The sequence below is a fragment of the Rhamphochromis sp. 'chilingali' genome, assembly GCF_963969265.1.
Source record: "Rhamphochromis sp. 'chilingali' genome assembly, chromosome: 16".
Lineage (NCBI taxonomy): Eukaryota > Metazoa > Chordata > Actinopteri > Cichliformes > Cichlidae > Rhamphochromis > Rhamphochromis sp. 'chilingali'.
This window is the reverse complement of record NC_137943.1, coordinates 16,752,781-16,778,565: the sequence shown is the minus strand read 5'-3', so window position 1 is coordinate 16,778,565 and position 25,785 is coordinate 16,752,781. Positions and strand designations below refer to the sequence as shown.

General features: G+C 40.6%; 1 protein-coding gene across 1 annotated transcript in view; it reads left to right on the top strand.

The window, feature by feature from the left end:
- The window catches only part of eif2b3 (eukaryotic translation initiation factor 2B, subunit 3 gamma), a 35,272-nt gene extending 18,826 nt beyond the window's left edge, over positions 1–16,446 (top strand). The window contains exons 6-12 of the mRNA XM_080906825.1: positions 4,098–4,187; positions 6,973–7,109; positions 7,574–7,764; positions 8,419–8,481; positions 8,665–8,813; positions 12,377–12,480; positions 16,255–16,446. Coding sequence (XP_080762951.1) covers positions 4,098–4,187; positions 6,973–7,109; positions 7,574–7,764; positions 8,419–8,481; positions 8,665–8,813; positions 12,377–12,480; positions 16,255–16,307 — 787 coding nt within the window. The 3' untranslated portion in view covers positions 16,308–16,446. The remainder of the gene's footprint in view (positions 1–4,097; positions 4,188–6,972; positions 7,110–7,573; positions 7,765–8,418; positions 8,482–8,664; positions 8,814–12,376; positions 12,481–16,254) is intronic.
- Positions 16,447–25,785: the final 9,339 nt, after the last annotated feature.

The following is a 25,785-nucleotide window of genomic DNA, read 5'->3' as shown; positions in this document are numbered from 1 at the left end:
TTCTTAACATGGCATATGCAGACCCCCCAAAGGTGTTGTTCAAATGTTCAGTTTGTCAGTTACAGGCAATCAAAGAAAGTTGACTTTGAGGAAGACGAGCTAAGTAGTTAAACCGAGGCTCAGTATGAGGGAAAATAAGGACTTGTTTTGAATTGGTGATCATGCAAAGCTGCTATAATAGATTCCCAGAATAAAAACATATGGACCTCAAAATTATTTTAACGAGGCCCCCTTAAAAAAAGTTAATATGTTTTGGTTTTATACTGCAACAGTCTTGATATGGTGATACTTGTACCTACTGTGCTGCTTTTTATGGCTACTAACATATTTTTATTATGATTCAGGGCACCTGTTCTTAACCTACAAACACACACACACACATCGTCATTCATAACCCAATTATCCAAGGCTCTGTCTCTTGCCCGTCTGCAGGTGCTAAACAGTGATGTCACATGCTGGGTGTTCTGATGAGTTTTACTTTATGTATGCGATAGCCACACAGAGACTTACACCTGGGACACCCGTAGAGCATGACTGTGTGTGAGAGTGAACATGTGTTTTTATGCTTTTTAATAAAATACCTCAACACAGACAGACACGCACCGAGTTTGATTTAGAGCTTTTACCATCTGGTGTGTGTGTGTGTGTGTGAGACTAAGTAATCCTCCCGAGTCACTCCAGTTATACTGTAAGCCTGGTGTTTGAGGTGGGAGGGGAAAGCTTGTCGAGAAGATCTTTTTGATGGCTCCTGTGGGGTCACCACAGATATTTTTCTCCTCATTTCTTTTATTGCTGTTTTAAAAAAATTGCAGTTTAAATTATTAGTTGTGTGTATGAGGAGAAAAAAACCCAGTTTCAGTTCAAATCAGTTAAAATGATCAAAATAACACTTTTTTTCTTTTTCTCTCTCTTTTTTTTTTTAAACATTCACTAAATCTTGGTCATATATATATACATAGTAGGGGTGCAACGATACACAAAATTCACGGTTCGGTTCGATACTTTGGTGTCACGGTTCGATATTTTTTCGATACAAAAAATGTTCATGCCTTTTTAATTTGTCATTTATTAAAATTGTAAATATATATTTTAACTCAAACGTACAGTTTTTAAATTTAATGTTGCTGAAACAACAAAGTAATAAAAAAGTAAATCTATCTGTAATAAACTCTCTTTGGAAAAGAGAGTTTATTACAGAGAAATGTCTCTTTCCAAAATAAAAGCTATACTATACGCTTCTTCTGGGCTATATTCTCAGCAGCATATTAAACATATCAGGTCCCCATAAGGAGAATCATGTGCTAACAGCTGTCTAAATGACTCAGGTAAAGCTTGTAGCATGCCTGCTTGTTGTTTTTGTCTGCTTCCACTTGTCTTTGCACTAGGATGATGTTGGAGTAAATGTGCAGTCATATTCGTTGTGTTCCCACTAGTGTTGTCAGCGTAAATCTCATTGAAATGACGTTAACGCCACAACACGGCAAATCTCCGTTAACGAGCTACCGCGGATCGCCCCGTGCGTGGGGCTGGACGGCGAACACGTTAACAAGCTAACTGCGCTAACGCACTAGTTCCCACCAATGTAATTGAGCATTGCGTGGCACATCCAACATACTGTTTTACTTTAGTCCATGACACGTAAACCTTCAGGGTCATACGTCACATGAAAACCAAAATAGTTCCAAACGCCAGATCTGAATTAGGGTGGGGGAGGTTTAATTTGCCATGTTGCAAGGAGAGCTTAACTTCTGTCTCGCTAGCTTGCCCTGCGCTCAGTGAATCTGCGTTCGACTACTCCGCCTAGGCTGCACTGTTGAGCGCAGATCCACTGAGCACTCAACACAGACAGCATCGTCAGAAGGAAAGTTGATAAAATAAATTAAAAATTTTGTATTGTTCAATACATATGCGTACCGAACCGAAAGCACTGTATCGAACGGTTCAATATCGATACAAGTATTGTTGCACCCCTAGTACATAGAGGTTGTTTAATCAGTGTTACATGCTAATTCCAAAAATAGGAGAATTGACATAAAGAGAAGGTGAAATACATTTAAGTGGAAATTCACAGACTTACAATCAGTCATGTGAAAAATACAGTGTTCACAGGACTCTATGCAGTCCCATGAAAAACCAAGTACACCCTTATTGCCTCCAAAGGAATTCAGAGAGAAAGAAGCAACCAGGTGCTGGTAATCAAATGCACTTGATTAACTCATCAGCAGCAAGTGTGCGCCTCTATAAAAGAAGTAGTTTTGGCAAGTAGCTGGTGTGAAATATTCAGGTGTGTGTTAACAGAATGCCACAATCTTCCCAGGAGTGGGGAGATTGTGGCTCAAAATTGTGATGCTCAAAAAATCTGCAAAATCCTAAGAGCTATAGTTCAGACTCTGCAAGTCTCAGTTAGCAAGTTAAATGGAGAAAAAGATGGAACAAGTGTCGGTTGTTTGGAAAGCGTCTTATCTCTAAAAAGAACATGGCAGAACAGCTTGGGTTTTCAAAGTTGCATCTGAACAAAACCTGAAGACTTCTGCAGCAATGTCCTTGGGGTGGATCAGACCAAAGTGGAGATATCGGGCTGTAATGCACAGTACTACTTTTGGTGAAAAACAAATACAGCATGTCAGAACAAACAGTTCATACAGTTTTGGAGGGCTGATGATTTGGGCTTCTTCTGCAGCCACAGGAACTGGGCACCTTGGAGTCATAGAGCGAGCCATGGACTCCTCCGAATACCAGTGTTCCAGAGTCAACTAATGCTAACGCTTGGCCAGAATTGGGTAATGCAACAGGGCAATGATCCCAAACACAGCAGTAAATCTACAACAGAATGCGCAAACAAGAAAAGAATGGAGGTGTTTCGATGACCCAGGGAAACTGCTGTGGTGGTACCTGTGCCTGAATTGTGCATAAACGAATGCACACAAACGTCAATGAACTGAATCAACGCTGTGAAGAAGATTGAGACAAAATTCCTTCACAATGATGTGAAAAACCGATAAATTCAAACAGGAAACAATCACTTCGAGTTATTGCTGTTAAAGGTGGTTCTACAAGTTTTTAAATAATGGGGTGTACTTAGTTTTTCACAAAGCTGCATAGAGTTTCTGCACAACTGCAGTTGATTTGTTTTGGTTTCCTTAATTTTGTATGACTTCTAAATTTTTACACATCTTTGAATAAAACTTTATCACGTCAAAGTAATGTTGGCGTGGCTTCCTGCTGTCACACTCACTTTCCAGGGAGAGTTGTAATTATCATTCCTGTTGCTTTTAGTGTGGAATAATAAATCAAAACTGAACAACTCTGCAAACAGTGGATGTGTCTGTTTTTAATTTGGTCGGAGTTATTGTGTGATAATGAGACAGACTTCAACCTGTTTGTACAACCTTAAAAATCTAAATCACTGCGGCATGCTGTGAAAGATGGTAAGCAGTAATGAAAGGTCTATGTGATTGGTAATAAATGGGCTAAAAGTGGTATGGCCCTTTTAAGGAGGAATGCACCCCACAGTTTTTATTATGTCGTGGTTGAAAGGGCAGAGGAAGAAAGGGTAAGTAGTCGGAGAGGACGTAGGGGTGTTGATAGATTTGTTTATTGAAACGTCTGGGACTGCATTGTTTTCTTTAGGTTGTCGCTTCGTAAATGTCACGTTCAGACTTTTGACTCCGCTTCTCCCTATGTGAAAAAAATTGTGTGAATGAGTGAATGCATGACGGCTGCCCTCGGGGCGACATCTATGGTAGACGGCAGAGGACAATCACGCATTATAGCTGGTTTTGCTGTTTTTTTCATCAAGTGTTATAGTCCTGCGTGCAAAGGAACACAGATTAAAAGTGGCTTGAGCAAACGTGAAGTAAGCATTAAAGATAAAACCAGCAGGTGACGAAGAGAATCAAAGCACACTCCCCCAGAGGTAGCACCCAATTAAGATGGTAAAAGCAGCGCAGGTGTGCAGTGTGTATTTTAATCTATTCGTTTCTGTGCATCACACTTTTCCATTGTGTGCAAACGGTGGATTTTAATGCTTTGTTTTCACGAACTGAGGACACTTTGTGAGCTTTGATTTCCATCTCTGTTTTTCCTTTTACCCACAGACATCCCAGGATGCTCATCAAAACGGGCTTAGTGGACGCTCACCTCTACTGTCTGAAAAAGGCTGTCGTGGACTTCCTCACAGAAAACAAGTAAGTTTGGGGGGGTTGAATCTTTATTTTAACAGGAAGTCCTACTGAGATCAGACTGTTTTACAAGAGAGACTATACAAACTCACAAAATATTTCCAAAAATCTGCAAGAACAAAATACAAATAACCACACCAAGAAACACTAGTGAACTCTCAAGAAAAACATGTCTCCATCACCATATTCTTTATGATGCTTTTGAAGTGAATAATGAATATAAGTATGTCTATGTTTAGATCTTTCTGCAAAGTAAGTCCACAGTGGACATAAAAATTTCCCCAGACCTTTTTCACTTATTTTTGACTGTATTTTTTTTTGTTGAATTTTGAAATTTTCCTGTTTATGTCTGCTCCATGAGAGGTATTACCCAACAGACTTAGACACATATAGACACAAAATATATGCATACGCCCCACACTCAAGCTGACATGAACTCTACCTTGCTGCTTAATCTGTGTGTGTTTAACATGGTTACATGGTGTGTAAGGCTTTGAAAGGTTCTGTTAGCATGGTATTCTAGTGAGGTGTTAATTTGTTTTACTATGTGCCACTGAGACAGGCTGTTAGGCCTTTAGCCTCTGAAGTGAAGCGGTGTGACGGGGGAGCTCGCTATAGCCGGAGGAGTCTGTATAGGAGTCTGTCTCTGTGCTGCATCTGAAAAATGAAAGGCTAAAGCTGTTTTCACTATTTTGAGAATCAGGGTTTGTCAGCACTTGCTCTTGTTAACCTGAAACAGACAACAGGAAGCGGGCCGCTTCAAACGTTGTCACTTCTTGAATGCTGGGTAAATGCTTGCTGTGAATTTCTTTGACAAAACCTTATACAAATGCCTATTTTCACACAGGTAGTGGGAACTAGCACTTTGAAGTCCTAAAATTAGCATTTGCATTCTTACATTTTCCTTTTATATTAAGCAAATTGATGAAAATTGTTTTGACAATTTTGAAACAATATTATTTTCAGCAATATTGATTATTTGTCATGATTATTCGTTCATTTTAGGGTCAGTAATTTTCTAAATTTAACACTGCTTTCACTTCCATGTGATGCAACATGTTCCATCTTTATGTAAAAATAAAACTACTTTTCTTCATTTACCCAAATTGAGTGCATCTTTTAGAAGGAACAAAAAACATAAAAATATGAAAAGCACAAAATTACATGAGAGGGGACTGCTATCTTTGGTCAATGGAAGTGTGATTGCAGTTGTGATTTCAGCACATCTTTGTGAAGGAATATGTAGACGCACTGCACAGCCTGAGTTTTGTGGACGATTTGCGTCAGCAACAAAGCATTGTTTTTCTTGGCCTTCATGCCTTAATTATCCTGCAGTTTGTGGTGGTGCATTTTCAGGCATGTGAATAAGTGGCTTATATTGCTTTGAGGCGCAGACACACCTCTACAGCACTGTTTGCATCTGATTTCTTCTTGGTTAATATCACTAAATCCAAAGTATCTCCAAACAGCAGATGATAGTCCACTTTAAGCAGAAACTCTTTACCGTCTGCTGTGCCATACATTTGATTTTTGTTGTGCGTCTGTCTTTTAACACACTGTTAGTCATCCTGAGTACATCCAGGAAACCTCTAGTTGTCCAGTGCAGGGAACAGCTGTGATTGTCACATGCAGTCGCATTGTCAGGCTCTGATATAGGGAGCGCTTGATTTGCTTTTGCTTTGTGTTCTATTGGCGAAGCATTTACTTTAAATAGTGCTTGATTGTATCCGTTTAATTTTGGGAAGCAAATATAATATTATTTGTTGGCAACTTCCCAAAACTGGGTGGCGATGAGACTTCCACACGTGTATTTTGTAACTTGCACATTATTTCATGAAGAAGTGGGTACCACGCTGAAAGCCGAATTGTGGAAATCATTTATTACCCATTGTTAAAGTTCAACAACTATAAATGGAGTGCATCCACACCAGGCTACTTTTATTCCACTCAATAAATCCAAAGCCAAGCCAACAAACACAAATCCCCTTTACTAATCCTGTGAATATTTTTGGTTAAAGCACTTGAAAGTAGCAATTTGCCATAGAGATGCAGATGTAAATCTTACATCATTGCATCACCAACGCACCCTCTACCGCCACCATATATCATCTCTCTTGTTAGATGACTCATTTCTTTCTTCAGCTCTTTTCTTGGACTCTTTTCACGGCTCCTCTTTGCCTCTCTTCCTTTCTCCTCAATGTTCTTTCTCTGTCTCTTGCTCAAGGAGAGAAATGGACAGAGTAACTGTTGTTTTTCTCCTGTCATTCAGATGGAAATTCTAATCTCCCTTTAAAAGAAAGTAAGAGAGGGCAAGTGGAGGGGTGTGTGGTGTGGTAGAGAGGAACACTGAACACAGCGCAGTCCAGAGAGGAGGAAAAAGAAATTAAGATGAGGATATTGCCTCCTGATTTACACAGAGAGAAACTTCGAAGAAAGCTCACTGTTAGCTCTTTTTATTTTTTTTTTAATTAATGTATTTCTTGCTGGAACATCATCAGTCTTTAGTCAGTGCTTCCTTTCCTGATTTTGATCGACGTCTTTATAGGGACAATGACTCCTTTATACATCATTCAATTATTTATTACATGCTGTTATTGAGTGTTACACAATTACTGCTTACAACTACTCTGGTGATATTCATAAAATACAACCATTTTATTCCAGTATAGTCTATATCTTTTCATTTTTACCGAGATATTGTAAGATGTTATGATTGCATAGCATGAACTAGTGTTTCTTACCTGATCCAGTTGCTAAATGACTAAATTAATGTGTTTCTTTTGTATCCTAGGTCTATCTCATCGATCCGTGGAGAGTTGGTGCCATATTTGGTGCGTAAACAGTTCTCCAAAACTGTTAACAGCCAGAAACTGAAAGACGACACAGACGATCAGACCCAGGAAAAAAACGATGGGCCTGCAAACCACGGTTATTGTTTGCATTCACATAACATATCTTCACGCTCAGAATCAGAGGAGGAACAGCATTTAACAACCCAAGCATGATTCTTCTTCTTTGTCTTTTGGCTGGTCCCTTTAGCGGCACCACAGCAGATCATCTGCCTCCATCTCACCCTGTCATCAGCATCCTCCTCTGTTACAACACTCTGCATGTCCTCCTTCATTTATCCTTGTATTTTCTCTGTGGTCTTCATCTTTTCCTCCTTCCTGGAGGCAAAATAATTGATATCCTTTGTTCAGTACATCCACTATCCCTCCTCTGCAGATGTCCAAACCTCAGTCTTGCCCAAAGACTGCAACCTTTTTAAAATTCTTCTTCATCTTGCTTATAAACATTCATCATAAAGAACTTCTAGGTTAGGGCATCGCTGCCTAAGGCATCAGCTTCTAACCCTCTTCTCTTCCTGCATCTCTTCCTCTTTTGGTGTCCAGAGCTCCTCATCTCATCTCGGGACGAGCCTCTCCTCCAGCTGGCGCAGGAGCGCTCCTGCTGGAATGACCACCGTGGTGATATGAGTGAGGCCTACCATGGAGGAAAGCTGCGCTGCTATGTTCACATTATGGACCAGGGTCTGTGCTGCCGGGTTAATACTCTAGCTGCTTATATAGAGGTGAACCGACTGGTGAGTCAAACATTCGACTGTTTGTTTTGTTTGTTTGGGGTTTATTTTACGTGTATGGCATGACTACAATAGCCTAATCGTGGTTAAATGCTTATGTGTACATGCTGTTCCCAGAAAGTTGATTCTGTTTGTCTGGACGTAGCAACATCAGTGGGAGAAACGTGAGAAACCAGACTGAAGAAGTCACTTGAATGAGTGATGAAATGCATCTCCCACTGAAAACGCTACATCCAAATGAGTCAACTTTCTCTAATTTCCTTTCTTGGATGACATCACACCGCTGTCAGTAAAATGTCATCTTGAAACTTCAGATTTAGTATTTTCGGTCACCAATTTGATGATAAATTTACTCAGGTCATACATTTAGTAAGAGCTGGTCCTTTTATCAAAGACTTTTTGCAGTTGGACCGTGGGAACTGCCCCCTGATGGCCATTTTTAGGAATGCACTTTTAAGTTGACTTTACTTGTGAAGGAACATTTATGCCTCTCAGCTATTCTAAAAACTACAAACCTTGTGGTCAACATGTTTGGCTTTTTAAAAGAAACGTTGTAAACACGCGGACACTCCATCCATCTTTTGTTTACAGTCTGTTTTCAAACTCATTACTACTTTCTTAATCACTCTTTCACTCCCCCCGTTTTCTCTCTGCTAGGCCCCAAAGCTGTTTGAAGAACCATCAGTCCATCCATCCGCTGACATTTCTGAGAGATGTCAGGTGAATATAGACTACAAGCCATGCTTGTATTTCAGTTATCTAGCATTTCCCTCTTGTTTTGAACTTTTTCAGATTGTCTTCACTTCATCAGAGCCTTTTATTGTCGTCTAAAGGCACTTTACAATACGTGGACTAAAATTGTGTATGCATGTATCTCCGTTGCTGTTTGTGGTGGGCTTTCAGATGGGATCAGATAGTATCATCGGAGCTGTGTGCCACATTGCAGACAAGACTTCCATAAAAAGGTCTACTATTGGAAACTTCACCACTGTAAAAGAGAAGGTCAAAGTCACCAACTCCATCATCATGCATGGCGTTACCATCGAGGAGGGGTGAGAACACACACAGTTGTACACAGACATGCACACACTTGCTGAGGTTGTGTACTTTGAAATGGTTTCTTGAACGCATTAATTTAACCTAAAAAAAAAAGGGAATTTCACCTTGAAGGCATGTTTATAGATTAAAGTTTTAATTATCTGGCTTGTTTTTTTAAGTGTGAAGTTGCTACTTGCATGTGGTGGGTGACAAGCAGCAGTTAGCAAGCACACGTTTCTAAACAGAAGCATGAAAAAACACTTTTATCCTCCTGTTCAGCTGTTTATGTGGCTCCCTCTTCATTCGCTGCATACCTTTTTATTGAAGTGTGTGTGTGTGTGTGTGTGTGTGTGTGTGTGTGTGTGTGTGTGTGTGTGTGTGTGTGTGTGTGTGTGTGTGTGTGTGTGTGTGTGTGTGTGTGTGTGTGTGTGTGTGTCCGGTGATAGGACGTGTAACAGGTTTTTTGTTTTCTGTGGGATCGCTGAGTTAACAATGTAGCTATTGGTGTGCAACCAGCCAGAGACCAGTTCCAAACAAACACAGAGCTGGTGAAGTGAAACACACAACATCCATACATTTCATTTAAGCGCCTAAATTACTTGGCTATACCCAGTTTCCCACTGGTCCTAGAATTTTTGGAATACCACAGGAGTTCAGATGATACTTTCCCTAATAGCCCGCCGCTATTTAATAAAATCACGTGTTTGGTTTAGCCTTTAAGGATCAGTTGTCCCTCCAGTTTGCCATCTTTTATTTAAAGAATGGTTTCAGCACAGGGGTCTAATCAGGCTCACCAGGAGGTAAACATTGTAGTTACTTCACACATGCACGTCTGTGCTTACATGTAGAGTGTTGCAAATTGTGTAGTTTTTTTTTTTATTTTTTATGATGTTATTCTTCCACTTCGTATCATTTTTAACAGCAAAACAAAAACCCACCATACAGCCAATGTGCTGCAAATTGCATCATGTCAACTTGAGATTTAGGAACTCCAACTTGGTTAAAGAAACACAGAAGTTCAATGGAGAGCATGTCAGATGTTGTAGTTGTGATTTGAGTCCAGTCTGAGTAAGGATGCAGCAGGATTTCTATCCAGTCCAGTTTCAGCTGTAGTCAAGAGTTAAGGTGGAAAGAACTGACTGCTTTGCACAGAGAGCAACAGTGTCTACTGTAGAATTAGCATGTAGATTGATCTGTTTGGTGTCTTAGGGCAGGAATATTGGTTTAAAGGGACTCATCTTGGCTCTGGATTTTAATGCTCTCATTCACAGGCTCCTGTTTCTTTTATCTTAATTCTTCTTCCTCTCTCTCTTTTCTTTACATCAAGGCCTCAACGCCATCTCCCTCTCTTTCTGTCTCTTGCAATCTCTTCTTAAGCCTTTCAGGGACCCCAGCCAGTTAGCATGGGGACCCTCATCATGCCCATGTAGGTGCACGCACAAAGGCGTGAAAGAAAGAGAGACAGGAGAAGGGAAGAAAGAAGCGAGGGGAAAGCAGGCTAGCACGCAAGAAAGAAATTGCAATTCTTTCTTTTCTTTCTTTGAGGACATAAGAAGGAAGGAGAAAGAAGGAAAGAAAGAGCCAGTATGAGGGGATTAGCAGACCCCAGCCATGTCGCAGAAACCCCTCGCGTTTCTGGTTTCTTTGTTTGGTGCTGACCAGAGCTTGTTGACAAAGCGCTGCATGTTTGGGAAGGGGGATAGTTGGGGTCAACTTTATAGGGGAGGGTTGGCACAGGAGGTGGGGGGTTGACATGCGTGTGTGTGTGTGTGTTTGTGTATGAGTGTAATAGAGAGGGAGGATGGTGGGGGGGGTCATGGCAAGGAGGAGCCCTGGTGTTAGTAATTAGTGGTGTTTCAGCTTCGAAGCTTCTTTGGTGGTCTCTCTCTCGCCCTCTCTCTCTAATGTTACAAAACTCTGAATCTTGTAATCTCCCATCACCAACTACCACCACCACCACCTTCTAGGTAGTAACTTAAACACACACACACACGCACACACTCTTTTCTCTGTCTCCCTCCAAGCCTAACCACCTGAATAGAATGAGCCAATACAAACCTGTCTGTGTGTGAGGTGCACAGGGCCAAGTGTGTGTGCGTCACTGCCTGGGCAAGACCTACATGTGTTCTCCACTGGGCTTCCCGAGCTTCTGAAACACACGCGCGTTTCTTACCCCACACACACATTCGCAGATACACGCCCTTCATGGTTAGTCGACACAGGACACACAGGACTGTCTGTGTCTCTCTCCAAGAATTTTATGGTGATGGTTTGGCTGAATGTGAGCATGCACAGTCGGTTGGCACTGCCAGCTCAGGTGGGACTCCAGAACGGGGCCTACAGCGTACACACACACACACACATATATGCGCACACAGCGTGGGCGCCTTCCTTAACTTAATAGAGATGCTAATGTTGTGTCATTAAGTTTGTTTGATTGGATAGTTTGGATAGTTTTGAGTTTTCGGAGCAGGTGTGAGGTGGGGAAAACAGTCCGAATGTCTGTGTAACCTCCGGTGTGGCCCTCAGTCCATGACGGTGCAAGTAAAGAAGCTTAGCGCCCAGCTGGAAAGCTGCGCCTTTCCTGTGAAGCTCCCAGTGCTGCATGAATGTTCTTTGCTGTGTGTACCTGCCTGTGCGTATTTACACAAGGGCCCAGAGAGCAAACAACTGAGCTGAAAAATAATGTTTTAGGACTAATGATCTACTGATTCATCCCTTATTCAGGTAATACAAGATTTATGAGTCTTTTAAGAGGATTTTCTTGAACTGTATGTTTAGGAAGGGAAATTTGTGCATTTTTTTTAAATATTTTGAGGATAGTGTGGAATAATATTTATGTCAATTTTAGAAGACTGAGGAAATAGTTCTCTTGGACAATGTGACTGCTTTTGTTACTCTTGTAATGGTTTTCCCTCTCGGCCAAATCACTCTTGAAACAGCGATTAAATCCCGATGAGATTTTTAGCTGGATGAACAAGGGTATTTTTCATGAAATCTCTGGTAAAGTGGTGATGCAAAGAGAGCCACAAGTTTGTGGCATCTCTTCATGTAATGTCAGTTTTCTTTCCTCTGTTTAAAGGAGCGTTAAGGTCCCAGTATACGTGCCGCATTGGTCGCTTCGTGTGCTGCCGATAACGTCATCTCGCAGCCACGTCCGTTTATGCTCATCGCCACAGTGTAGGTAGCTGCTGCAGTTTTCTTCTGAACAAATAGGTGTGATCACTCTAAAAACACCTTCCCATCAGCACTGATATTGGAGAGAAGAAGTCAAAACCAGAGGCAAAGAATTTTTTTTACAAAGTCTTATATTTTCAAATTGTTGCAACATCTGTGATTCTATGAACATCTGTACTGATATACCATTAAAACTGCAGTAAAAACCGACATGCTGACGAATGGCATCGTCGTAAGATGCCATTCACCAGGTACCGCACGGCAGGTATAATGTATACCTGTTAGCTCTCCATGCATAGAGCCACCAGCCATCACTGTGGGAACATAGTGGCCAGCACACATGCAGATTTATTGATATAAAATCAAATTCATGCAGTTTGTGTGTGTGTGTTATTTTCAGGTGTAATATCCAAGGCAGCGTGATCTGCAGTAATGCTGTTATTGGCAGAGGAGCAGACCTCAAATACTGTTTGGTGGGAAATGGACAACACATCGAACCAGAAGGTAAGAGGCACCGAGATAAATACACACATATGAAGAAATGGCCTATCGGTGTTTATCACCTGATTTCATTTTATCCTGTTCACTCTTCTCAGCATGCCAACGTCTTGCCGTTCGATTTTAGCTATATGAAACAGTCTACCTCGGCAGGTAGTTTGTCTGGTTGTAAAGGGTTTGTGAACATTATAATTTCTGGCTTTATAAGCACTTTTATGGCTTTATTTATTTATTATTTGACCAGTTGGCAAAGCAGTTTCACCACAAGGTGAGTTTAATAGCTGCTCTGGTGCCCACACTATAGTCAACTCCTGTTTCCTCTGTCAGTACTCGCATTTCGGTTTGTACATTTGGACTTTTAATTCTTTTAAATGACACAGTTAAACAGGAGCATGTTTTCAATCCCCAAACTAAATGGACACTATGGGATAAATGATGGCCTCAGTAAAACAAATATCCTGAGCAATGGGCAGTAAAATCCTAGTATGGACAAAAAAAGCAGAGACATCTTGCACTCTTAACATTTTCCAGCACAAAAAATAGCTCTGACAGGCTGTAACGTCCAGGTTTTGTTGATGCGCTTATTTGTACTTCTCCCTGGCTGACTCGGATAAGGTGTTAATGTATGTGTGTGGTATCTGTTTATAAGTGCCAAGTGTTTGAGCCAACTAGGAAAGTTTCTTCATTCTCAAGTCTGATTTGTCAGAGATTTTTTTTTTTTTATTTCCTTAATCCTCTTGTCCCAAAAGCTAGCTGTGCGTGTGTGTATGTATGTGTGTGTCACATTGATGGAGAGGTTAGAGAGCAGGGCCAGAACAGGACCACCCGGAATTCAACAGCCTCCAGCCACATCCACACACACTCGCATTCACACACACACATACACATATAGAGAAAGAGAGGGCGAGCTCAGCTACCAGACTGAGCAGCCTAATTGAGTGAACAACAGGGTGTTCCAAGAAACAACAGTGTGAATTTGAGCTAAACTTGTCTAAAACTGTTGGAAACAGCTGAAGCCTTTTGGAGCATCCAGTGAGCGATTGCTGCAGGAAGTCTGATCTTGCTTCAGCTGTTTTGTTTTTTTTTCCCCCTTTTTGCTGTTAGACAGTTCCTGGCATTATTATACTAAACACTGGAAACTTGGACCTGTGTTTGCATGTGCTATAAGGCCAAAACAACAGCAAAGATACAGCCTTTCACCATAAATTGTCTCCTTTTATTTTAACACGTCCAGTGTATACAGCAAACTGAAGTCAGATTCATCAGACAACCCAAAGCCAGTCGTCTTCCTTAGAAGATTTTACAGTTTAAGAAAAAAACAAAAAAAAAAGTAGCAGATGCAGCAGAGAGATTTGATTCGGTGACTGAAGTTGCGACATGCCATAAAGGTCCTGGGTTCACTGAAATGTTTGTTATTCCTCTAATTTGGCACATAAACTTACCTTCATATTTTGGCATGCATGTGCTGGATTTCAAAATCAATTAGCAGGCTAGGAAATAAAAACAGACTGAAAAAGAAGAGTGTCACACAGGTTTTTAATATATGTTCGATTAATCTGCCGTAACCTACTTCAAAAGATTTAACACAACAATTCTGGAGATTCAGTTTAACAGTGGCTCGCACACAGCCTGGCTGTGTATGAAGAACGGGTCAGATCAGATTATTCTGTGTAATGCTTTGCAGTAAAGATAAGCCTTCTTTCCCTCCTGCATTACATTGTTACTGCAGGAGAGCACAAGATTACCTCTCACCACCAAATTAGCTGGCTGACAGTGGGCTGCTAAAGACATTACACACCCACTCTGCTGCTGAAGCTGTTAGCAGCTAAGGACCACCCTGACAGTTAGCCACGCACACACACGTGCACGCATGCACGCACGCACACATACAATACACACGTCTACGTCCATCAGGTGTTGATATTTTAAAGATACATACCTCTCCTGTAGATGTTCTGACACTCAGATATGCATTCGCTATTGCAGGTGTCACACATACACTGCCTTTTATTTACACATGCCAACGATGCGAGATCACGCACTGGTCTTAGATGCTTTTGAATGTGTGCTTTTATTCTGTGAGTTACAAAACAATTCAGTGTTTTCTTTAAGAAAGCTCTCTTTCTTTCTGATTGTATGTGTAGCACATTTTATGATGTAGGCATAGAATAAGTGGGCTTCAAAAAACATAGACAAAAAAAGGCAAAGATTATCTATGACCGAATGCAAACAGCAGCTTTTGATAAGAATGCTTTGCTATAAGAAGGATGGAAAAGGAAATAGTCACAGTAATAATTATTCCAAAACACAGGTTTTTTTACCCCCACGTGTTGGCTCCTTTTATGTGTGTCACAGGCCCAGCAGTAGGAATATGTAACATGTAATGTTACATATGGTCCTAATACATCTACAAACTCTATTAGTTAGTGACAAATTATCTGGCCCAGTGTGAGTAACCTTTCCTCCCTTTCTTCCCAGTCACTCCCTCTTGTTCCCGCTCCTGCTGTCCCATGCTCCATTTGTTCTCCCCTCTTCACAGCTGAGGATAAGCTCATTCTGAGCAACAGATTCCTTCACACTAAAACCTGTCTGTGTGGATGGAACATAACTCTCTGCCACCGTTTGCTTTGGATCAGTACCGACGCTCGGGGATGGAGGGAAAGAGCCATGCACGGGGGAGTCGGGGCTGACTTTCCTCATGTTAAACTAGCTTTGAGTAGAGAATGATTTAAGAAAGGAAAAGAACCAATTAACTCCTTATTGGATGTGTATTCAGTTTGTTAGCTACTAGAAATATTATGCAGAAATAAAAAAACAGACTTTCTATTGCACTAAATATTTTGTTAGTTGATTTTTTTTTCTCCTTCAGTTAATGAAGGTTACACTAAAGGGACAAAAGTGTTAGGCCACACCTCTTAATCTTTTAGGTTTGGTGTTTTCAGTAAAGTTGTTACAGGTATATAAGATCAAGCACCTAGCCATGCAGTCTGCCTTGAAAGCGTTTGTGAAAGAGTGGGTTGTTCTGAAAAGCTCACTGGATTCGAACATGGTACTTCAATAAGACACCACTGCTGCAAAAAGTCAATTCATAAAATGAATTCCCATCTAGATATTCCACGATCAGCTGTAAGTGTTATTATCGCAAAGTTGAACAACAGCAACCCGAGGAGCGTAGATTGTAGAAATCACCAACTCTCTGCTGACTGAATAACTCTAGATTTCAAACCTCCTCCAGCAGTAACATTAGCACTAAAACTGTGCTCCGGGATCTTCATGGTATAATGTTTATAAACAAATGATTAAAAAAACTCACGAAGAAGTGCACGAGTAGTCCAAGGTATAAATCTAGCTGCCAAATGACAAATTTTATTATTAGAAATCTTTGCATTCTTACGACAAAAAATCTAATATTTGTTTGGCGCCTGTAGCCAGTGATGTCAGCACTGCTGTGTCTGTGATGCGGAAGGGAAGGTGTTCACATTACAGGCAGTCGTTTTCAAACGATGAGCACATTATGGGTATTGTTAAAGCCCAACAACAACGATCTATAGTCATTCGGCATTTGAAATATTTTTTTTTTTAAATGTGTTTAGTGCACCAGTTGGCAATAAAGTGCAAGTCCATATTGCATGGTGGCAATATTCAGGAAGAGATCACTGAAGCTGACATTTGTGGATTGCACATTTTTGAATTTGTTTTTTCCCCTGTTTATTTTTTCAACTGTGAAGATCACAAGAGCTGCAACTGATATAATCTCTTTGTCATATCTCTTTTCTGCAGCTGAACGGACTAACGAGATCATCGTTGGAACAGACCAGCTCATGGAGATCTAGTTTTCACCTCATTAACCAATCCAAGTGCAGCAAAACACGGCCCTAATTCCCCCAGCGGATAGGCCAATCAGAAGCCTAGACTTTGACCTCAATTGGCTTTTTTGTACACAGTGTCCAAATAAACTCACGTCAGCTTGAACCTGTGGATCCGTGTTTTTATTTTATTTTATTTTATTTCTTTTACTGTTTTTAAGAAATCCTCTTTTTCTTTCATTTTACAGACTTTTTCTGTGGCAGTACCGAGTCAATCTTAGCAATCATGTCACCACATTAGTTATTATCAGATCACTACTGTCTCTTAATAGCAGCAGTCAATTACTCAATTTAGCCTGTTCCAGAGGGAGGAGCGCGCACTCATGCACGTTCGAATGTTCACGGGTGTTTACACATGCACACTGTGCAGCTGTGAAGACCAGAGAAGGGAGAGAAAAGGCAGTGGGAGGGAGACCACAATGGCGTGGGGGTTGAGTTTATTTGTACACAAAAATGGTGTATGTGTAGGCCCCGGACCACCCAACTCGATCCTGTATCAGTTAACACCGACACCCCGCCCTCACACGCACACGCGTTCACGAACGCAGCAAAGGAGGAAGCCGACTTGCACCCGATGCTTTTCTTTCTTCTCCTCTTTCCATTACTGCTCCTTTTGCTGTCACGAGATTTATTGCATTCCATCACTCGACTTTTTTCTTAAATTACAGGTTTGAGGGTTCCTTAGTCACAAAGGAAGAAGATGAGGACAGGGATGTCTGCAGGGATGCTTTTTTGTGTACATGTGCGTGCGCGTGATTTACTGTCCCCCGTTTCTTATTGTGTCTGTGGCCTTGCATGAGACATTTAGACTGTCTCTTGTGGCCTGATTATGTGATGTTCCCGTGTGTGTAGGAGAGAGATTATCGTGGTCCGGGTTTTTTTTCCCTTCCCCTCTCTGGTGTCCTTTAGATAGCCTTGTTTGTCTATATCAGCTATACAGTCATGTGTTTCAAATACTCACTAAAAATGACAGTTACTTCTCTGACTTTGTATGTAAACTCTTGTAAAGTACAATTTACTGCCATAACAGTTTAACTATGCGAGATATGGACTAAAGTATGAATCATGCAGTTAAAAGTCAAAACTATAGATTTCATTCATTATTTGAGTTTCTTAAAGCAGTAATAGTTGACACAAAGTTTTACCCTTAAAGGGTTGTTTTTCTGATTAATAAACTCAGTCGGTGGTTTGTGTAAAATGTCGAAAATAACCTTGATCGTTTAGGAAAGAGAGCAGGAGCTACTCACAGCTTGATCTTTGAAAACTAAATCATGGATCTTAAATTTGTAGAAAGACATTTTATTTTTTGTAAGCTTAATTAGCAGCGACTTACTTGTCCTAATTAGCTTGAGAAGGATTGTAATTTCTCTCCATAGCAGTTTGTTTCAGGATTTGTAGAAAACCGGGCGGTCATCTTTAAATAGAAGTTTAGAATATGCATGTAAATGTAAAATGACACTATCATGAGTTCAGATTTAATCTGGGGGGTGTGATACAAATAAGAGTTACACTTTATTTATAAGTGTGTGCGTCAGGCTGAAAAAACGAGCTTTTTCAGACACTTATGTGGCTGTTGAGGATGCACCACAGAAATGTCTTCTCACTGTATTTACTGAAAGTACACAGACTAAATTACTTTGCAGCTTCTTGCTTTTTCTGCCTCATTTTATCTTTATTCCAATTTCTGTGTGAAACTTTTGCTAAAAGTTTTACTAATCATTTTTATGCTTATTTAAACGTTAAATCTACCTTTCATTCTCAATGTGAAATTGTCTCATTTTTGATGAAGTATTGCAATCACAGCAGTCACGACAAGCCAGTGGTTTCTGCAAAGGGCTCTTACTTTGGAACTTTTCCTCATATCGAGGGTGACTAAATGTGGTGTTGAAAGACTGCATTTACTAGCTTAAAAATATAAAAACAACAGTTAAGATTCACTTTATCTGTGTTCTTTGTCTTGGCCGTGTTTACGCTTTTGGTAAATTTCCACTCTGACCTCTCTCCTCGACCACATGATGAGATCTGGCGGCCGGGTGTGTTTGGGTAAAGGTTTGTATATTTACGCAAATACCTCGGAGCCCCCTCAGTAAAGCACCACCATGGCTGAACCCGTCTTCCAGCGCATACAGTAGATTTGTTTGCTTGTGCGTGTGTGTGACCATTATTAATCTTCTGTTACAGCAACTAATAACCCTGTGAACGACTGCAAATGCACATGTGCGCACGTGCATCCAAAGGTTTGCAAGCTATGAAGACCTGATCGTGTGTTTTATCATAAAACCAGTCATCTGTGATACAGAACCATTTCATAGATGATTACCGGTATTGGTTGTCCACAAGATTTGTCTTAACGGTTGTGAAATTTAGACAAACTTTTAATTTTTTCGGCGTGACTCTGTGGTGAGTGTTTACACCTGGTTGTTGAGTGTGAAGTGTGTATTGTTTTGTGATGGTGTGCTTGAATTATAAAGACAAAAGTTGACAGAGGTCTGGAGTTCAGCAGACTGGTTCTCATCAGAGGTTTTTTATTTTCCTTTTGTTAAGAGTCTGGGAAGTGGCTCAGTGTTGGTTGGGGAAGATTCAAATGGTTGTCAACATTTAATGCTTTTTGTCAAGATAAATGCATTATATGACACCTCTGGGCATGTTAGACTGATGCTATCTGATTTGTATAATAAAAGACAGCTGGTTAGCAGATTTGTAGTTTAAAAGGGGAAGTTCATGTAAATCTGAAAAAGTGGGGTCTCATTTACCCTCCAGGGACTGTGAACTTTTATAACGCCACACCCTGGCCACCGCCTGAATAAAACTGAAATAAATCAATCATCTTTGTGTTACACAAAGTCATGAAAAAATATATATAATACTTTTCCAGAAATTAGTGTTCCAGAGACTCTTGATAGTCTGTAAATGACTGATTTGCTTTTGTTGGAGCGATACTGTCTACTGAAGATGCTGTGGGGAAAACTATCCAAAGTAAAGTCTGGATCATCCAGAGTAAAGCTGATAGATTTGGTAAAGAAGTAGTTCACTTTTCTAAATTTTAACTTGTGAGTTAAGACGAGTCCTAAGAATCACTGTGTTAGAAGCAGAAAGGAAAGTACTCGAAGTTTGTTGGGAGTTTGTTCGTTTTTTAAAAAAAATTAGAACAAATAGATCAGATTCAGAGTGGCTCAGTGATGGGTCAGTCATCATGAACTCAAGTTTTAATGGAGAAGTGTGAAATAAAGAGGAGTACAAGATGGGTGGGTCAGATGGACAGTGGAGGCAAATGTGTGGTGCACGGACAAACAGATGCACAGAGAGGTGGGGTGGAGTCTGTGCTCTGGGTGGTGGTGGGGGTGTCTGAGACGATGGGTGGCTTCGTGGCTTGAGGGCTGATTGTGGGTGAGTAAGAGACAGACACACACACAGAGAGAGCAAGCAGGCCACCCAAGTGGCAGTCAGTCAGAAACCTGCGTGTGTTTGCTGCTGACCCCTACACATTAGCACAACACTTCCTCAATTTGTCTTCTGTGTTCTCTGGCCACAAATGAATTTCCTCCCTCCCTCTTTTTTTTTTCCACACACTATACCTTTTAAGATGCTACCGCCACACCAAAAACACACACACAGACACACACACCAGCATTTGAATACATATGCACACAAACACCCCTTTTACAAGTATTACATACAACAGTTGCTTATGCTGCTCGGCCAACAAAGAGTGTGTGTGGCGACACAGATTCAGTGTGTGGGGTAACAACCCCTGTGACATTCCTCGGACACACGTACACTAAGCCAGATATCGCTGTCTGTCACATTGTAACCCCCCAACCTCCCGCACACACCCTTGCCCTCTCCAGCAAATTAACGAAACTTTGATTAGGCGCTCGGCTGGGATCACATCTTTCTCAGCAACATCAAAGGAAGAAGTCTTCAGATACTCCGTTCTTTCTGGTCTCATTCCGCTGTGTGTTTAGCTGGAACAGCCCAAAGTTTGTTTCTCAGACGTTCAGTGATATTTTTCATTTGATTCTGTCCAGCTTTAAGCAAAAGCTGCTTGTTATTGGCTTTAAAATTGTGAGAAAGTCTTCAGTGACGTCTGAAATGCAAGACATCAGCAATTTCAGCCTCAGTTTTCTACTGAAGGGAAAAAAATGTGTCTCATATGAAGAAGAGCTCGATGTTTCACAATCTTTAAGGTGGAGCTTTTCTGATGAGCTTCAACACTTTTAAATCAAGCTAGTGTGGCACTATTTTTTTTTGGAAAAGCTATACCATTTCAGCTATGCTTGCTCTCACTGCCATACATATGCATGTTCGCACTTTCTTGTAAAGGCTACAGGTCTAAGTTTCCATTGCCACCTGGTTGCTGCATCTGACAATACCTCTGTTACAACCGCACGAACAAAGACTTAAAGAAAAGTGTGTTTCACTGTCTCTCTCTGGGTTTTGTGTGTTTTCCCCCCAGAAAGGCAACCATTCATTTCGATGACAAAGGGGTATAGGAGTGCATTATCATAATTAATCTTGTGTGAGACTGTGGGTGGCAGCTTTGACTCTGCTCTGAGACTGACAGAGATGCTCAATAAAGAAAGTGTCTCTCAGCACCCGGGCAAATTTTGAGCCTTTTCACTGATATCTGGGAAGTAAAAGTTTGTGTGTGTCATCAAGCTGGAAAAACTTACAGGATCTTCCCACCAATGTGACTTTGTGAACTTTACACGAATCGTGTGCAAATTAGTTTATAACTGAAACAATACAAACATTTTCAGAATTTTAAAACTGATCCGGTGTTTTTGTTTATCTTTCTAAAATATTTGCTTTGGTCATCTGTCAACATAATCTGTGCATTTAAATGGGGCTTGACTTTAAACGTGCTTGTGGCTGTTCTGTTTTATTTTTTTTTTCAGAGATTTTTTTTTTGTTTGTTTCTTCTTGTTATGTCTGAGTCTTTTTCTCTTTTAGGTCTGGATGGGATGCTCTGATGATTAATGTTTCAGTATACTGAAATATTAAGACACATGACAAAATATTGAAAGATATCAAAATTGTGTAATGAAGGGGTAGAAAATTATTATGATCTTATCGCCCTAATCGCTGACTAGTCTTCTGAAGTTTTGATTGTTTGTTAATTTATTTTATTTTTTATGTGTAAGATACTTTAGTGCCTTTAGGTAATACTGGGAAAGTGTGTAAAATTTGGTTAAATTATATTACTTTCTCTAATTGGCATGTTAACTATTAACTGGACATAAAAGGACATAATAATAATATGATATGCAGCTCGACACAGAGACACACACAACTTTAGAAGAGGATAAGAGAAGGACAGCCACTTCTGCTTTGACCTCCTGCATTGGTGCATTTTAATGGAAGGATTTTTATTTTAAAGGTCTTCTTTTTCAAAAGTGAATCCAGAAACTTTCTGAGGGTTTCCCACAACCCTCAGAAAGCACTGCAGTTCAGCACTTTTCTGAGCAACATGACTCCCTGCTCCTTTCTTGAAGTATTATATATAAACCGTTTTTTTTGTAATAGCTCATTTTGCTGGCTATATGGGTTTAAGTGTGTCTTCCACGTGAAGACCCTCTTTGCTTTTATTTATTCTTTATGAGAGAAAAGGCGGCATGAGCCTTTGAGAAAATAAACAGCGTGGGCCTGAACACCCAGTGTCTCTGCTGTTGTGAGACGGCTGAGTGCCAGAGTGGTTCCGTAGCGCTGCCTATAGCACATACAGAACCCCGGACGGACAGCCAGCCATGCATGGATGAACGGCTCTATGGATGGAGTCTCTGGGGAGAGATGAAATGGAGGAATGGAGATAGGTGGAGGGGGGAGAGCAGGACTGGGGAGACTGAATGCGAGATGAAGGGGGAAAAAAATCTGATTCTGATAAGTGGAGATAAAGGCAGGGAAGACAGACCAGGGGAGATGATAAAGAAAGAGGAAGTTGGGAGAGGCACCATGTGGGACAAAGGACATGGAAAGGTGAAAGAAGGAGAGAGGGCTTGGGTGGTTTGTGTTTAGAAGCCAGGGAGGTGTGATGGCAGATATCTGCACAGCGCATGGTCATCTCAGATGGTTTATTTATCCAAGGCCTCCAGACCAGGCCTCGGACCTCCCTGAGTTTGTTAGGCTTGAAGGGGCCCCCTACCACACAACCCAATTCCTCACATTCCACATGAGCTCCCATTTCCAGCTGCCTGTTTCCCTCTACCACTCAGCCCGGCCCAACCCAGTCCAGGCAAGCCGTGCCCAGTTCCACGAAGGGGAAAAACAGGCCTTCGAGTGCCACTCCTGGACATGAGCAGGTTATAGGAGCAGATGGACGCCTGTGACTGAAGATCAAGATGAAGAAGTGTTTACAATATGCAGCTATGTTGGTGAACATCTGCAGAGTGGCAGGGGTGGTTAATGAGAACCGAAGACAGTACCCTGAGAGTCTACATTTCACCTCCACAGATAGGATGACACACTGAGTGATGGTGAATTTGTGCTGTTTTACTCTAAAAGATGATGAAGATGATGACAATGGTTTTTCTAAGCAGTTTGACAGATTTTTCAAATTCATGAAACCTTTAGTAATATTTACTGTCCTTATCTGAGTTACTCAACAATTAACCAGTGGCGTTGGTCAAAAATAATAGCACATAGTTACTCAATATAAAACCACTTTTTTTTGGTGCAATATTTCATATTAATTGGCTTATGCTATTCACTGGCTGCTGTTTAAAGATGCTAATGAAAAAGAATGATAATAATATAAACATGCTTTGTTTACTCAGCATGTTCTATGTGATTTGTCACGTTATGTTTTGTTCTTACTGCAATTATCAGTGATTTTATGACACTATCCTATTAACTACTTACAACAGCGTTGTCAAACATGAGACAGAGGAGTCAGAACTGGCCTGGCAGACTTCCAGCCAGGACTCTGGACAGCTTTGGAAAATGTAAAGGAGGACATTCATTTAGGATTTTTAAAAGCATTTTTACAGCTTTGGCTACAGATAAATATCCACCCCATGGCCATTCATACTACACCTAATTAAATACATAATAAATAATCAATGAAATAATAGAAATGTTCCTGTTTTTTCCCCCCATCTACTACAAAAATTTCATTTTTATACAGTGGCTACACAGTATTTTTTTTTAAGAAAAAGAAAGGGCATTTTATAATTACAGGACATTCTGGGCAATGAGCTACCCGAAATATTTATTTCTTACAATTTAAGCTCGAAGAGTCGTGCTGACAGATTTCTTTCATTTACTACAGCAGCATTTCTTTATCATATAGATTACGAGACGTACTTCTTTTTCTTGCATGGGATTAAATGTTCTGCACACTGACAGAAACATAAGATCGAAGTCAGCTTGTAGGTGGCCCACAGTGTAAAATGAGTTTGACATCGCTCATTTAAAATATGTGTTTCTGTTTTTAATAATTCATATCAGTGATGTTAATAAGCCCTTTTTATGCAATGCAATAAAAATATTTATACAAACATATTCAGTGCTGTTTGTAAAACTATCTTACTGAGTTGTATTAAACTTGATAGCGACATGGCACGCATGTAAAAGAATAACAGTATTATTTGTACTAGTGTGTGGCTCTGTTCACTTTATTTAAAACTTGGTACAGGAAGTTCTTTCAAAGGCTCTTGTAGTTTACTTATTTTTTAGGCATTCACAACTGTACTAAGTTGCCCTAACTTAGTTATCTTGAGTAAGCTTTACTTAGTTTTTTTTAGTCAACCAGTTTGCATATTTCTTCAAAGTTCTGGCAACTAATTAGACTTTACATTCGTACCAAATATTTCAAATGTATTTTATTTTATTACTACACCTAAACATAAAAAGAAATTGAAAAAAATCTGAATAATTTGGAAAATCCATAACTCACCTAATATTGTTTTATCATTCATTATATGTGCACAATTAATAGGTTTTGGTCAACCAGAACCTGTACATCAGACTTTATTGTAGACCGATATCATCCCTGGTACCTCATTCTTGCATCGGTGTCTTCTTTCTTATTCTAACTCCGCAATCTGACTCCTCATATGACTTTTCATTATTAGTAGTAGTAAAAAATGAAAAATTGTGAAATAAAGATCATTTTTCAGTCCCCGTGTTATGCTCTTCATGGTGTGCAAGAGCCCCTTTAATGGAATATCACTATAAGCCTGCCCATGTCTCTCTGTCTCTTATTCTTGTCTAGATATAATGCAAACGGTGAAAACTGACATAACAACTTAGCAGCAAAGTGATAAACCAAATGAGCTCATAGCACCATCACAGACATGTTCAAACAGCTTAACTTTAGCTTCAGATAGTTTTACAGTCACCCAACGGGCCTCAAATTAGTAACAGCCACCTGACAAATGTTCTGCACAGCAGCACAGGTCAGTGTTTAGGTGGAGAATGACTTTGTAATCCAGTAAAGTGTTTGTACTTCACCCCCATACAGTCATGAGTGGGGCCAGTGGAGGCTTACATTAGCAAACCACCAAGACACCCTTTACTTACTTTATGAGAGAGAAAACAATCTTTCTTTCTTTGTTTCTTTCAGACATTATTCTTAGGTGAGCTGCTTTCTGAACTCATGAAACCATGCATGGCGAGACATGGAAACTCTCCAAAAGTCTCTCCAGAGAGATAAGGCTTTCGCAGAGAAACCAGGCGGCACCAAGGCGTTAATGAAAGAGATGCACGTGTCTAATAATTCCCCCGTCTTTTAAAAGGCTTGCCTTACAGGACTGAGGGGTGATATTTTCTAGGATGTGAGAAACCCCACCAACCTACTTTTAGGAGCTTTTGGCCATAAGAGGTGAGATTACAGCTGTTTAGTGCTAAGAACCTACAGGATCACACGCTTCTTTCCACAGCTGCCTGAAACAAACTGCACTCACAGCAAAGGCTGGGGAAGCTAGAAATGTCTAACAAATGTGGAGGCTCCAAAACATAAGATGCCCTGGAGTGATATGAAAAGTGTTGAAAGATCTCTAATTCCCCCCATACAAAAGAAGAATCACATGTTTACAATCCTTTATAAAAACACGTTTCTTCTCCTTCTCCCCCCCTTCTTCCTTTCACTGATTGGCTGGTGTTGATGAAACAGAAAATCTGAAAATTGTGTGTGCGTGCATGCCTGTCGCTGTTATATCAATAGATGGCATGTGCGATTGCCTCTACAAACTGGAGGCCAGGCCACTGGGAATAATGCTCACTAAGCAAGTGAGTGGGGCAGGGAGCGAGCTGTGTGCGTAAATGTGTGCGCGCACGCACGCACGCGCGGGTGTGTGTGTTTGCATGCGCGGCCGTGCGCAGTTTATTGAAAGAGTTCCTCTCTCCCTTCCCCTCCTCCCCACCGTCCTCCTCCCCCTCCCTCCAGCCCAGGCAGCAGCAGCCTGGGTGGTCCCCCTCTCTCTCCACTTTGGTGAGCTGTTGCTTA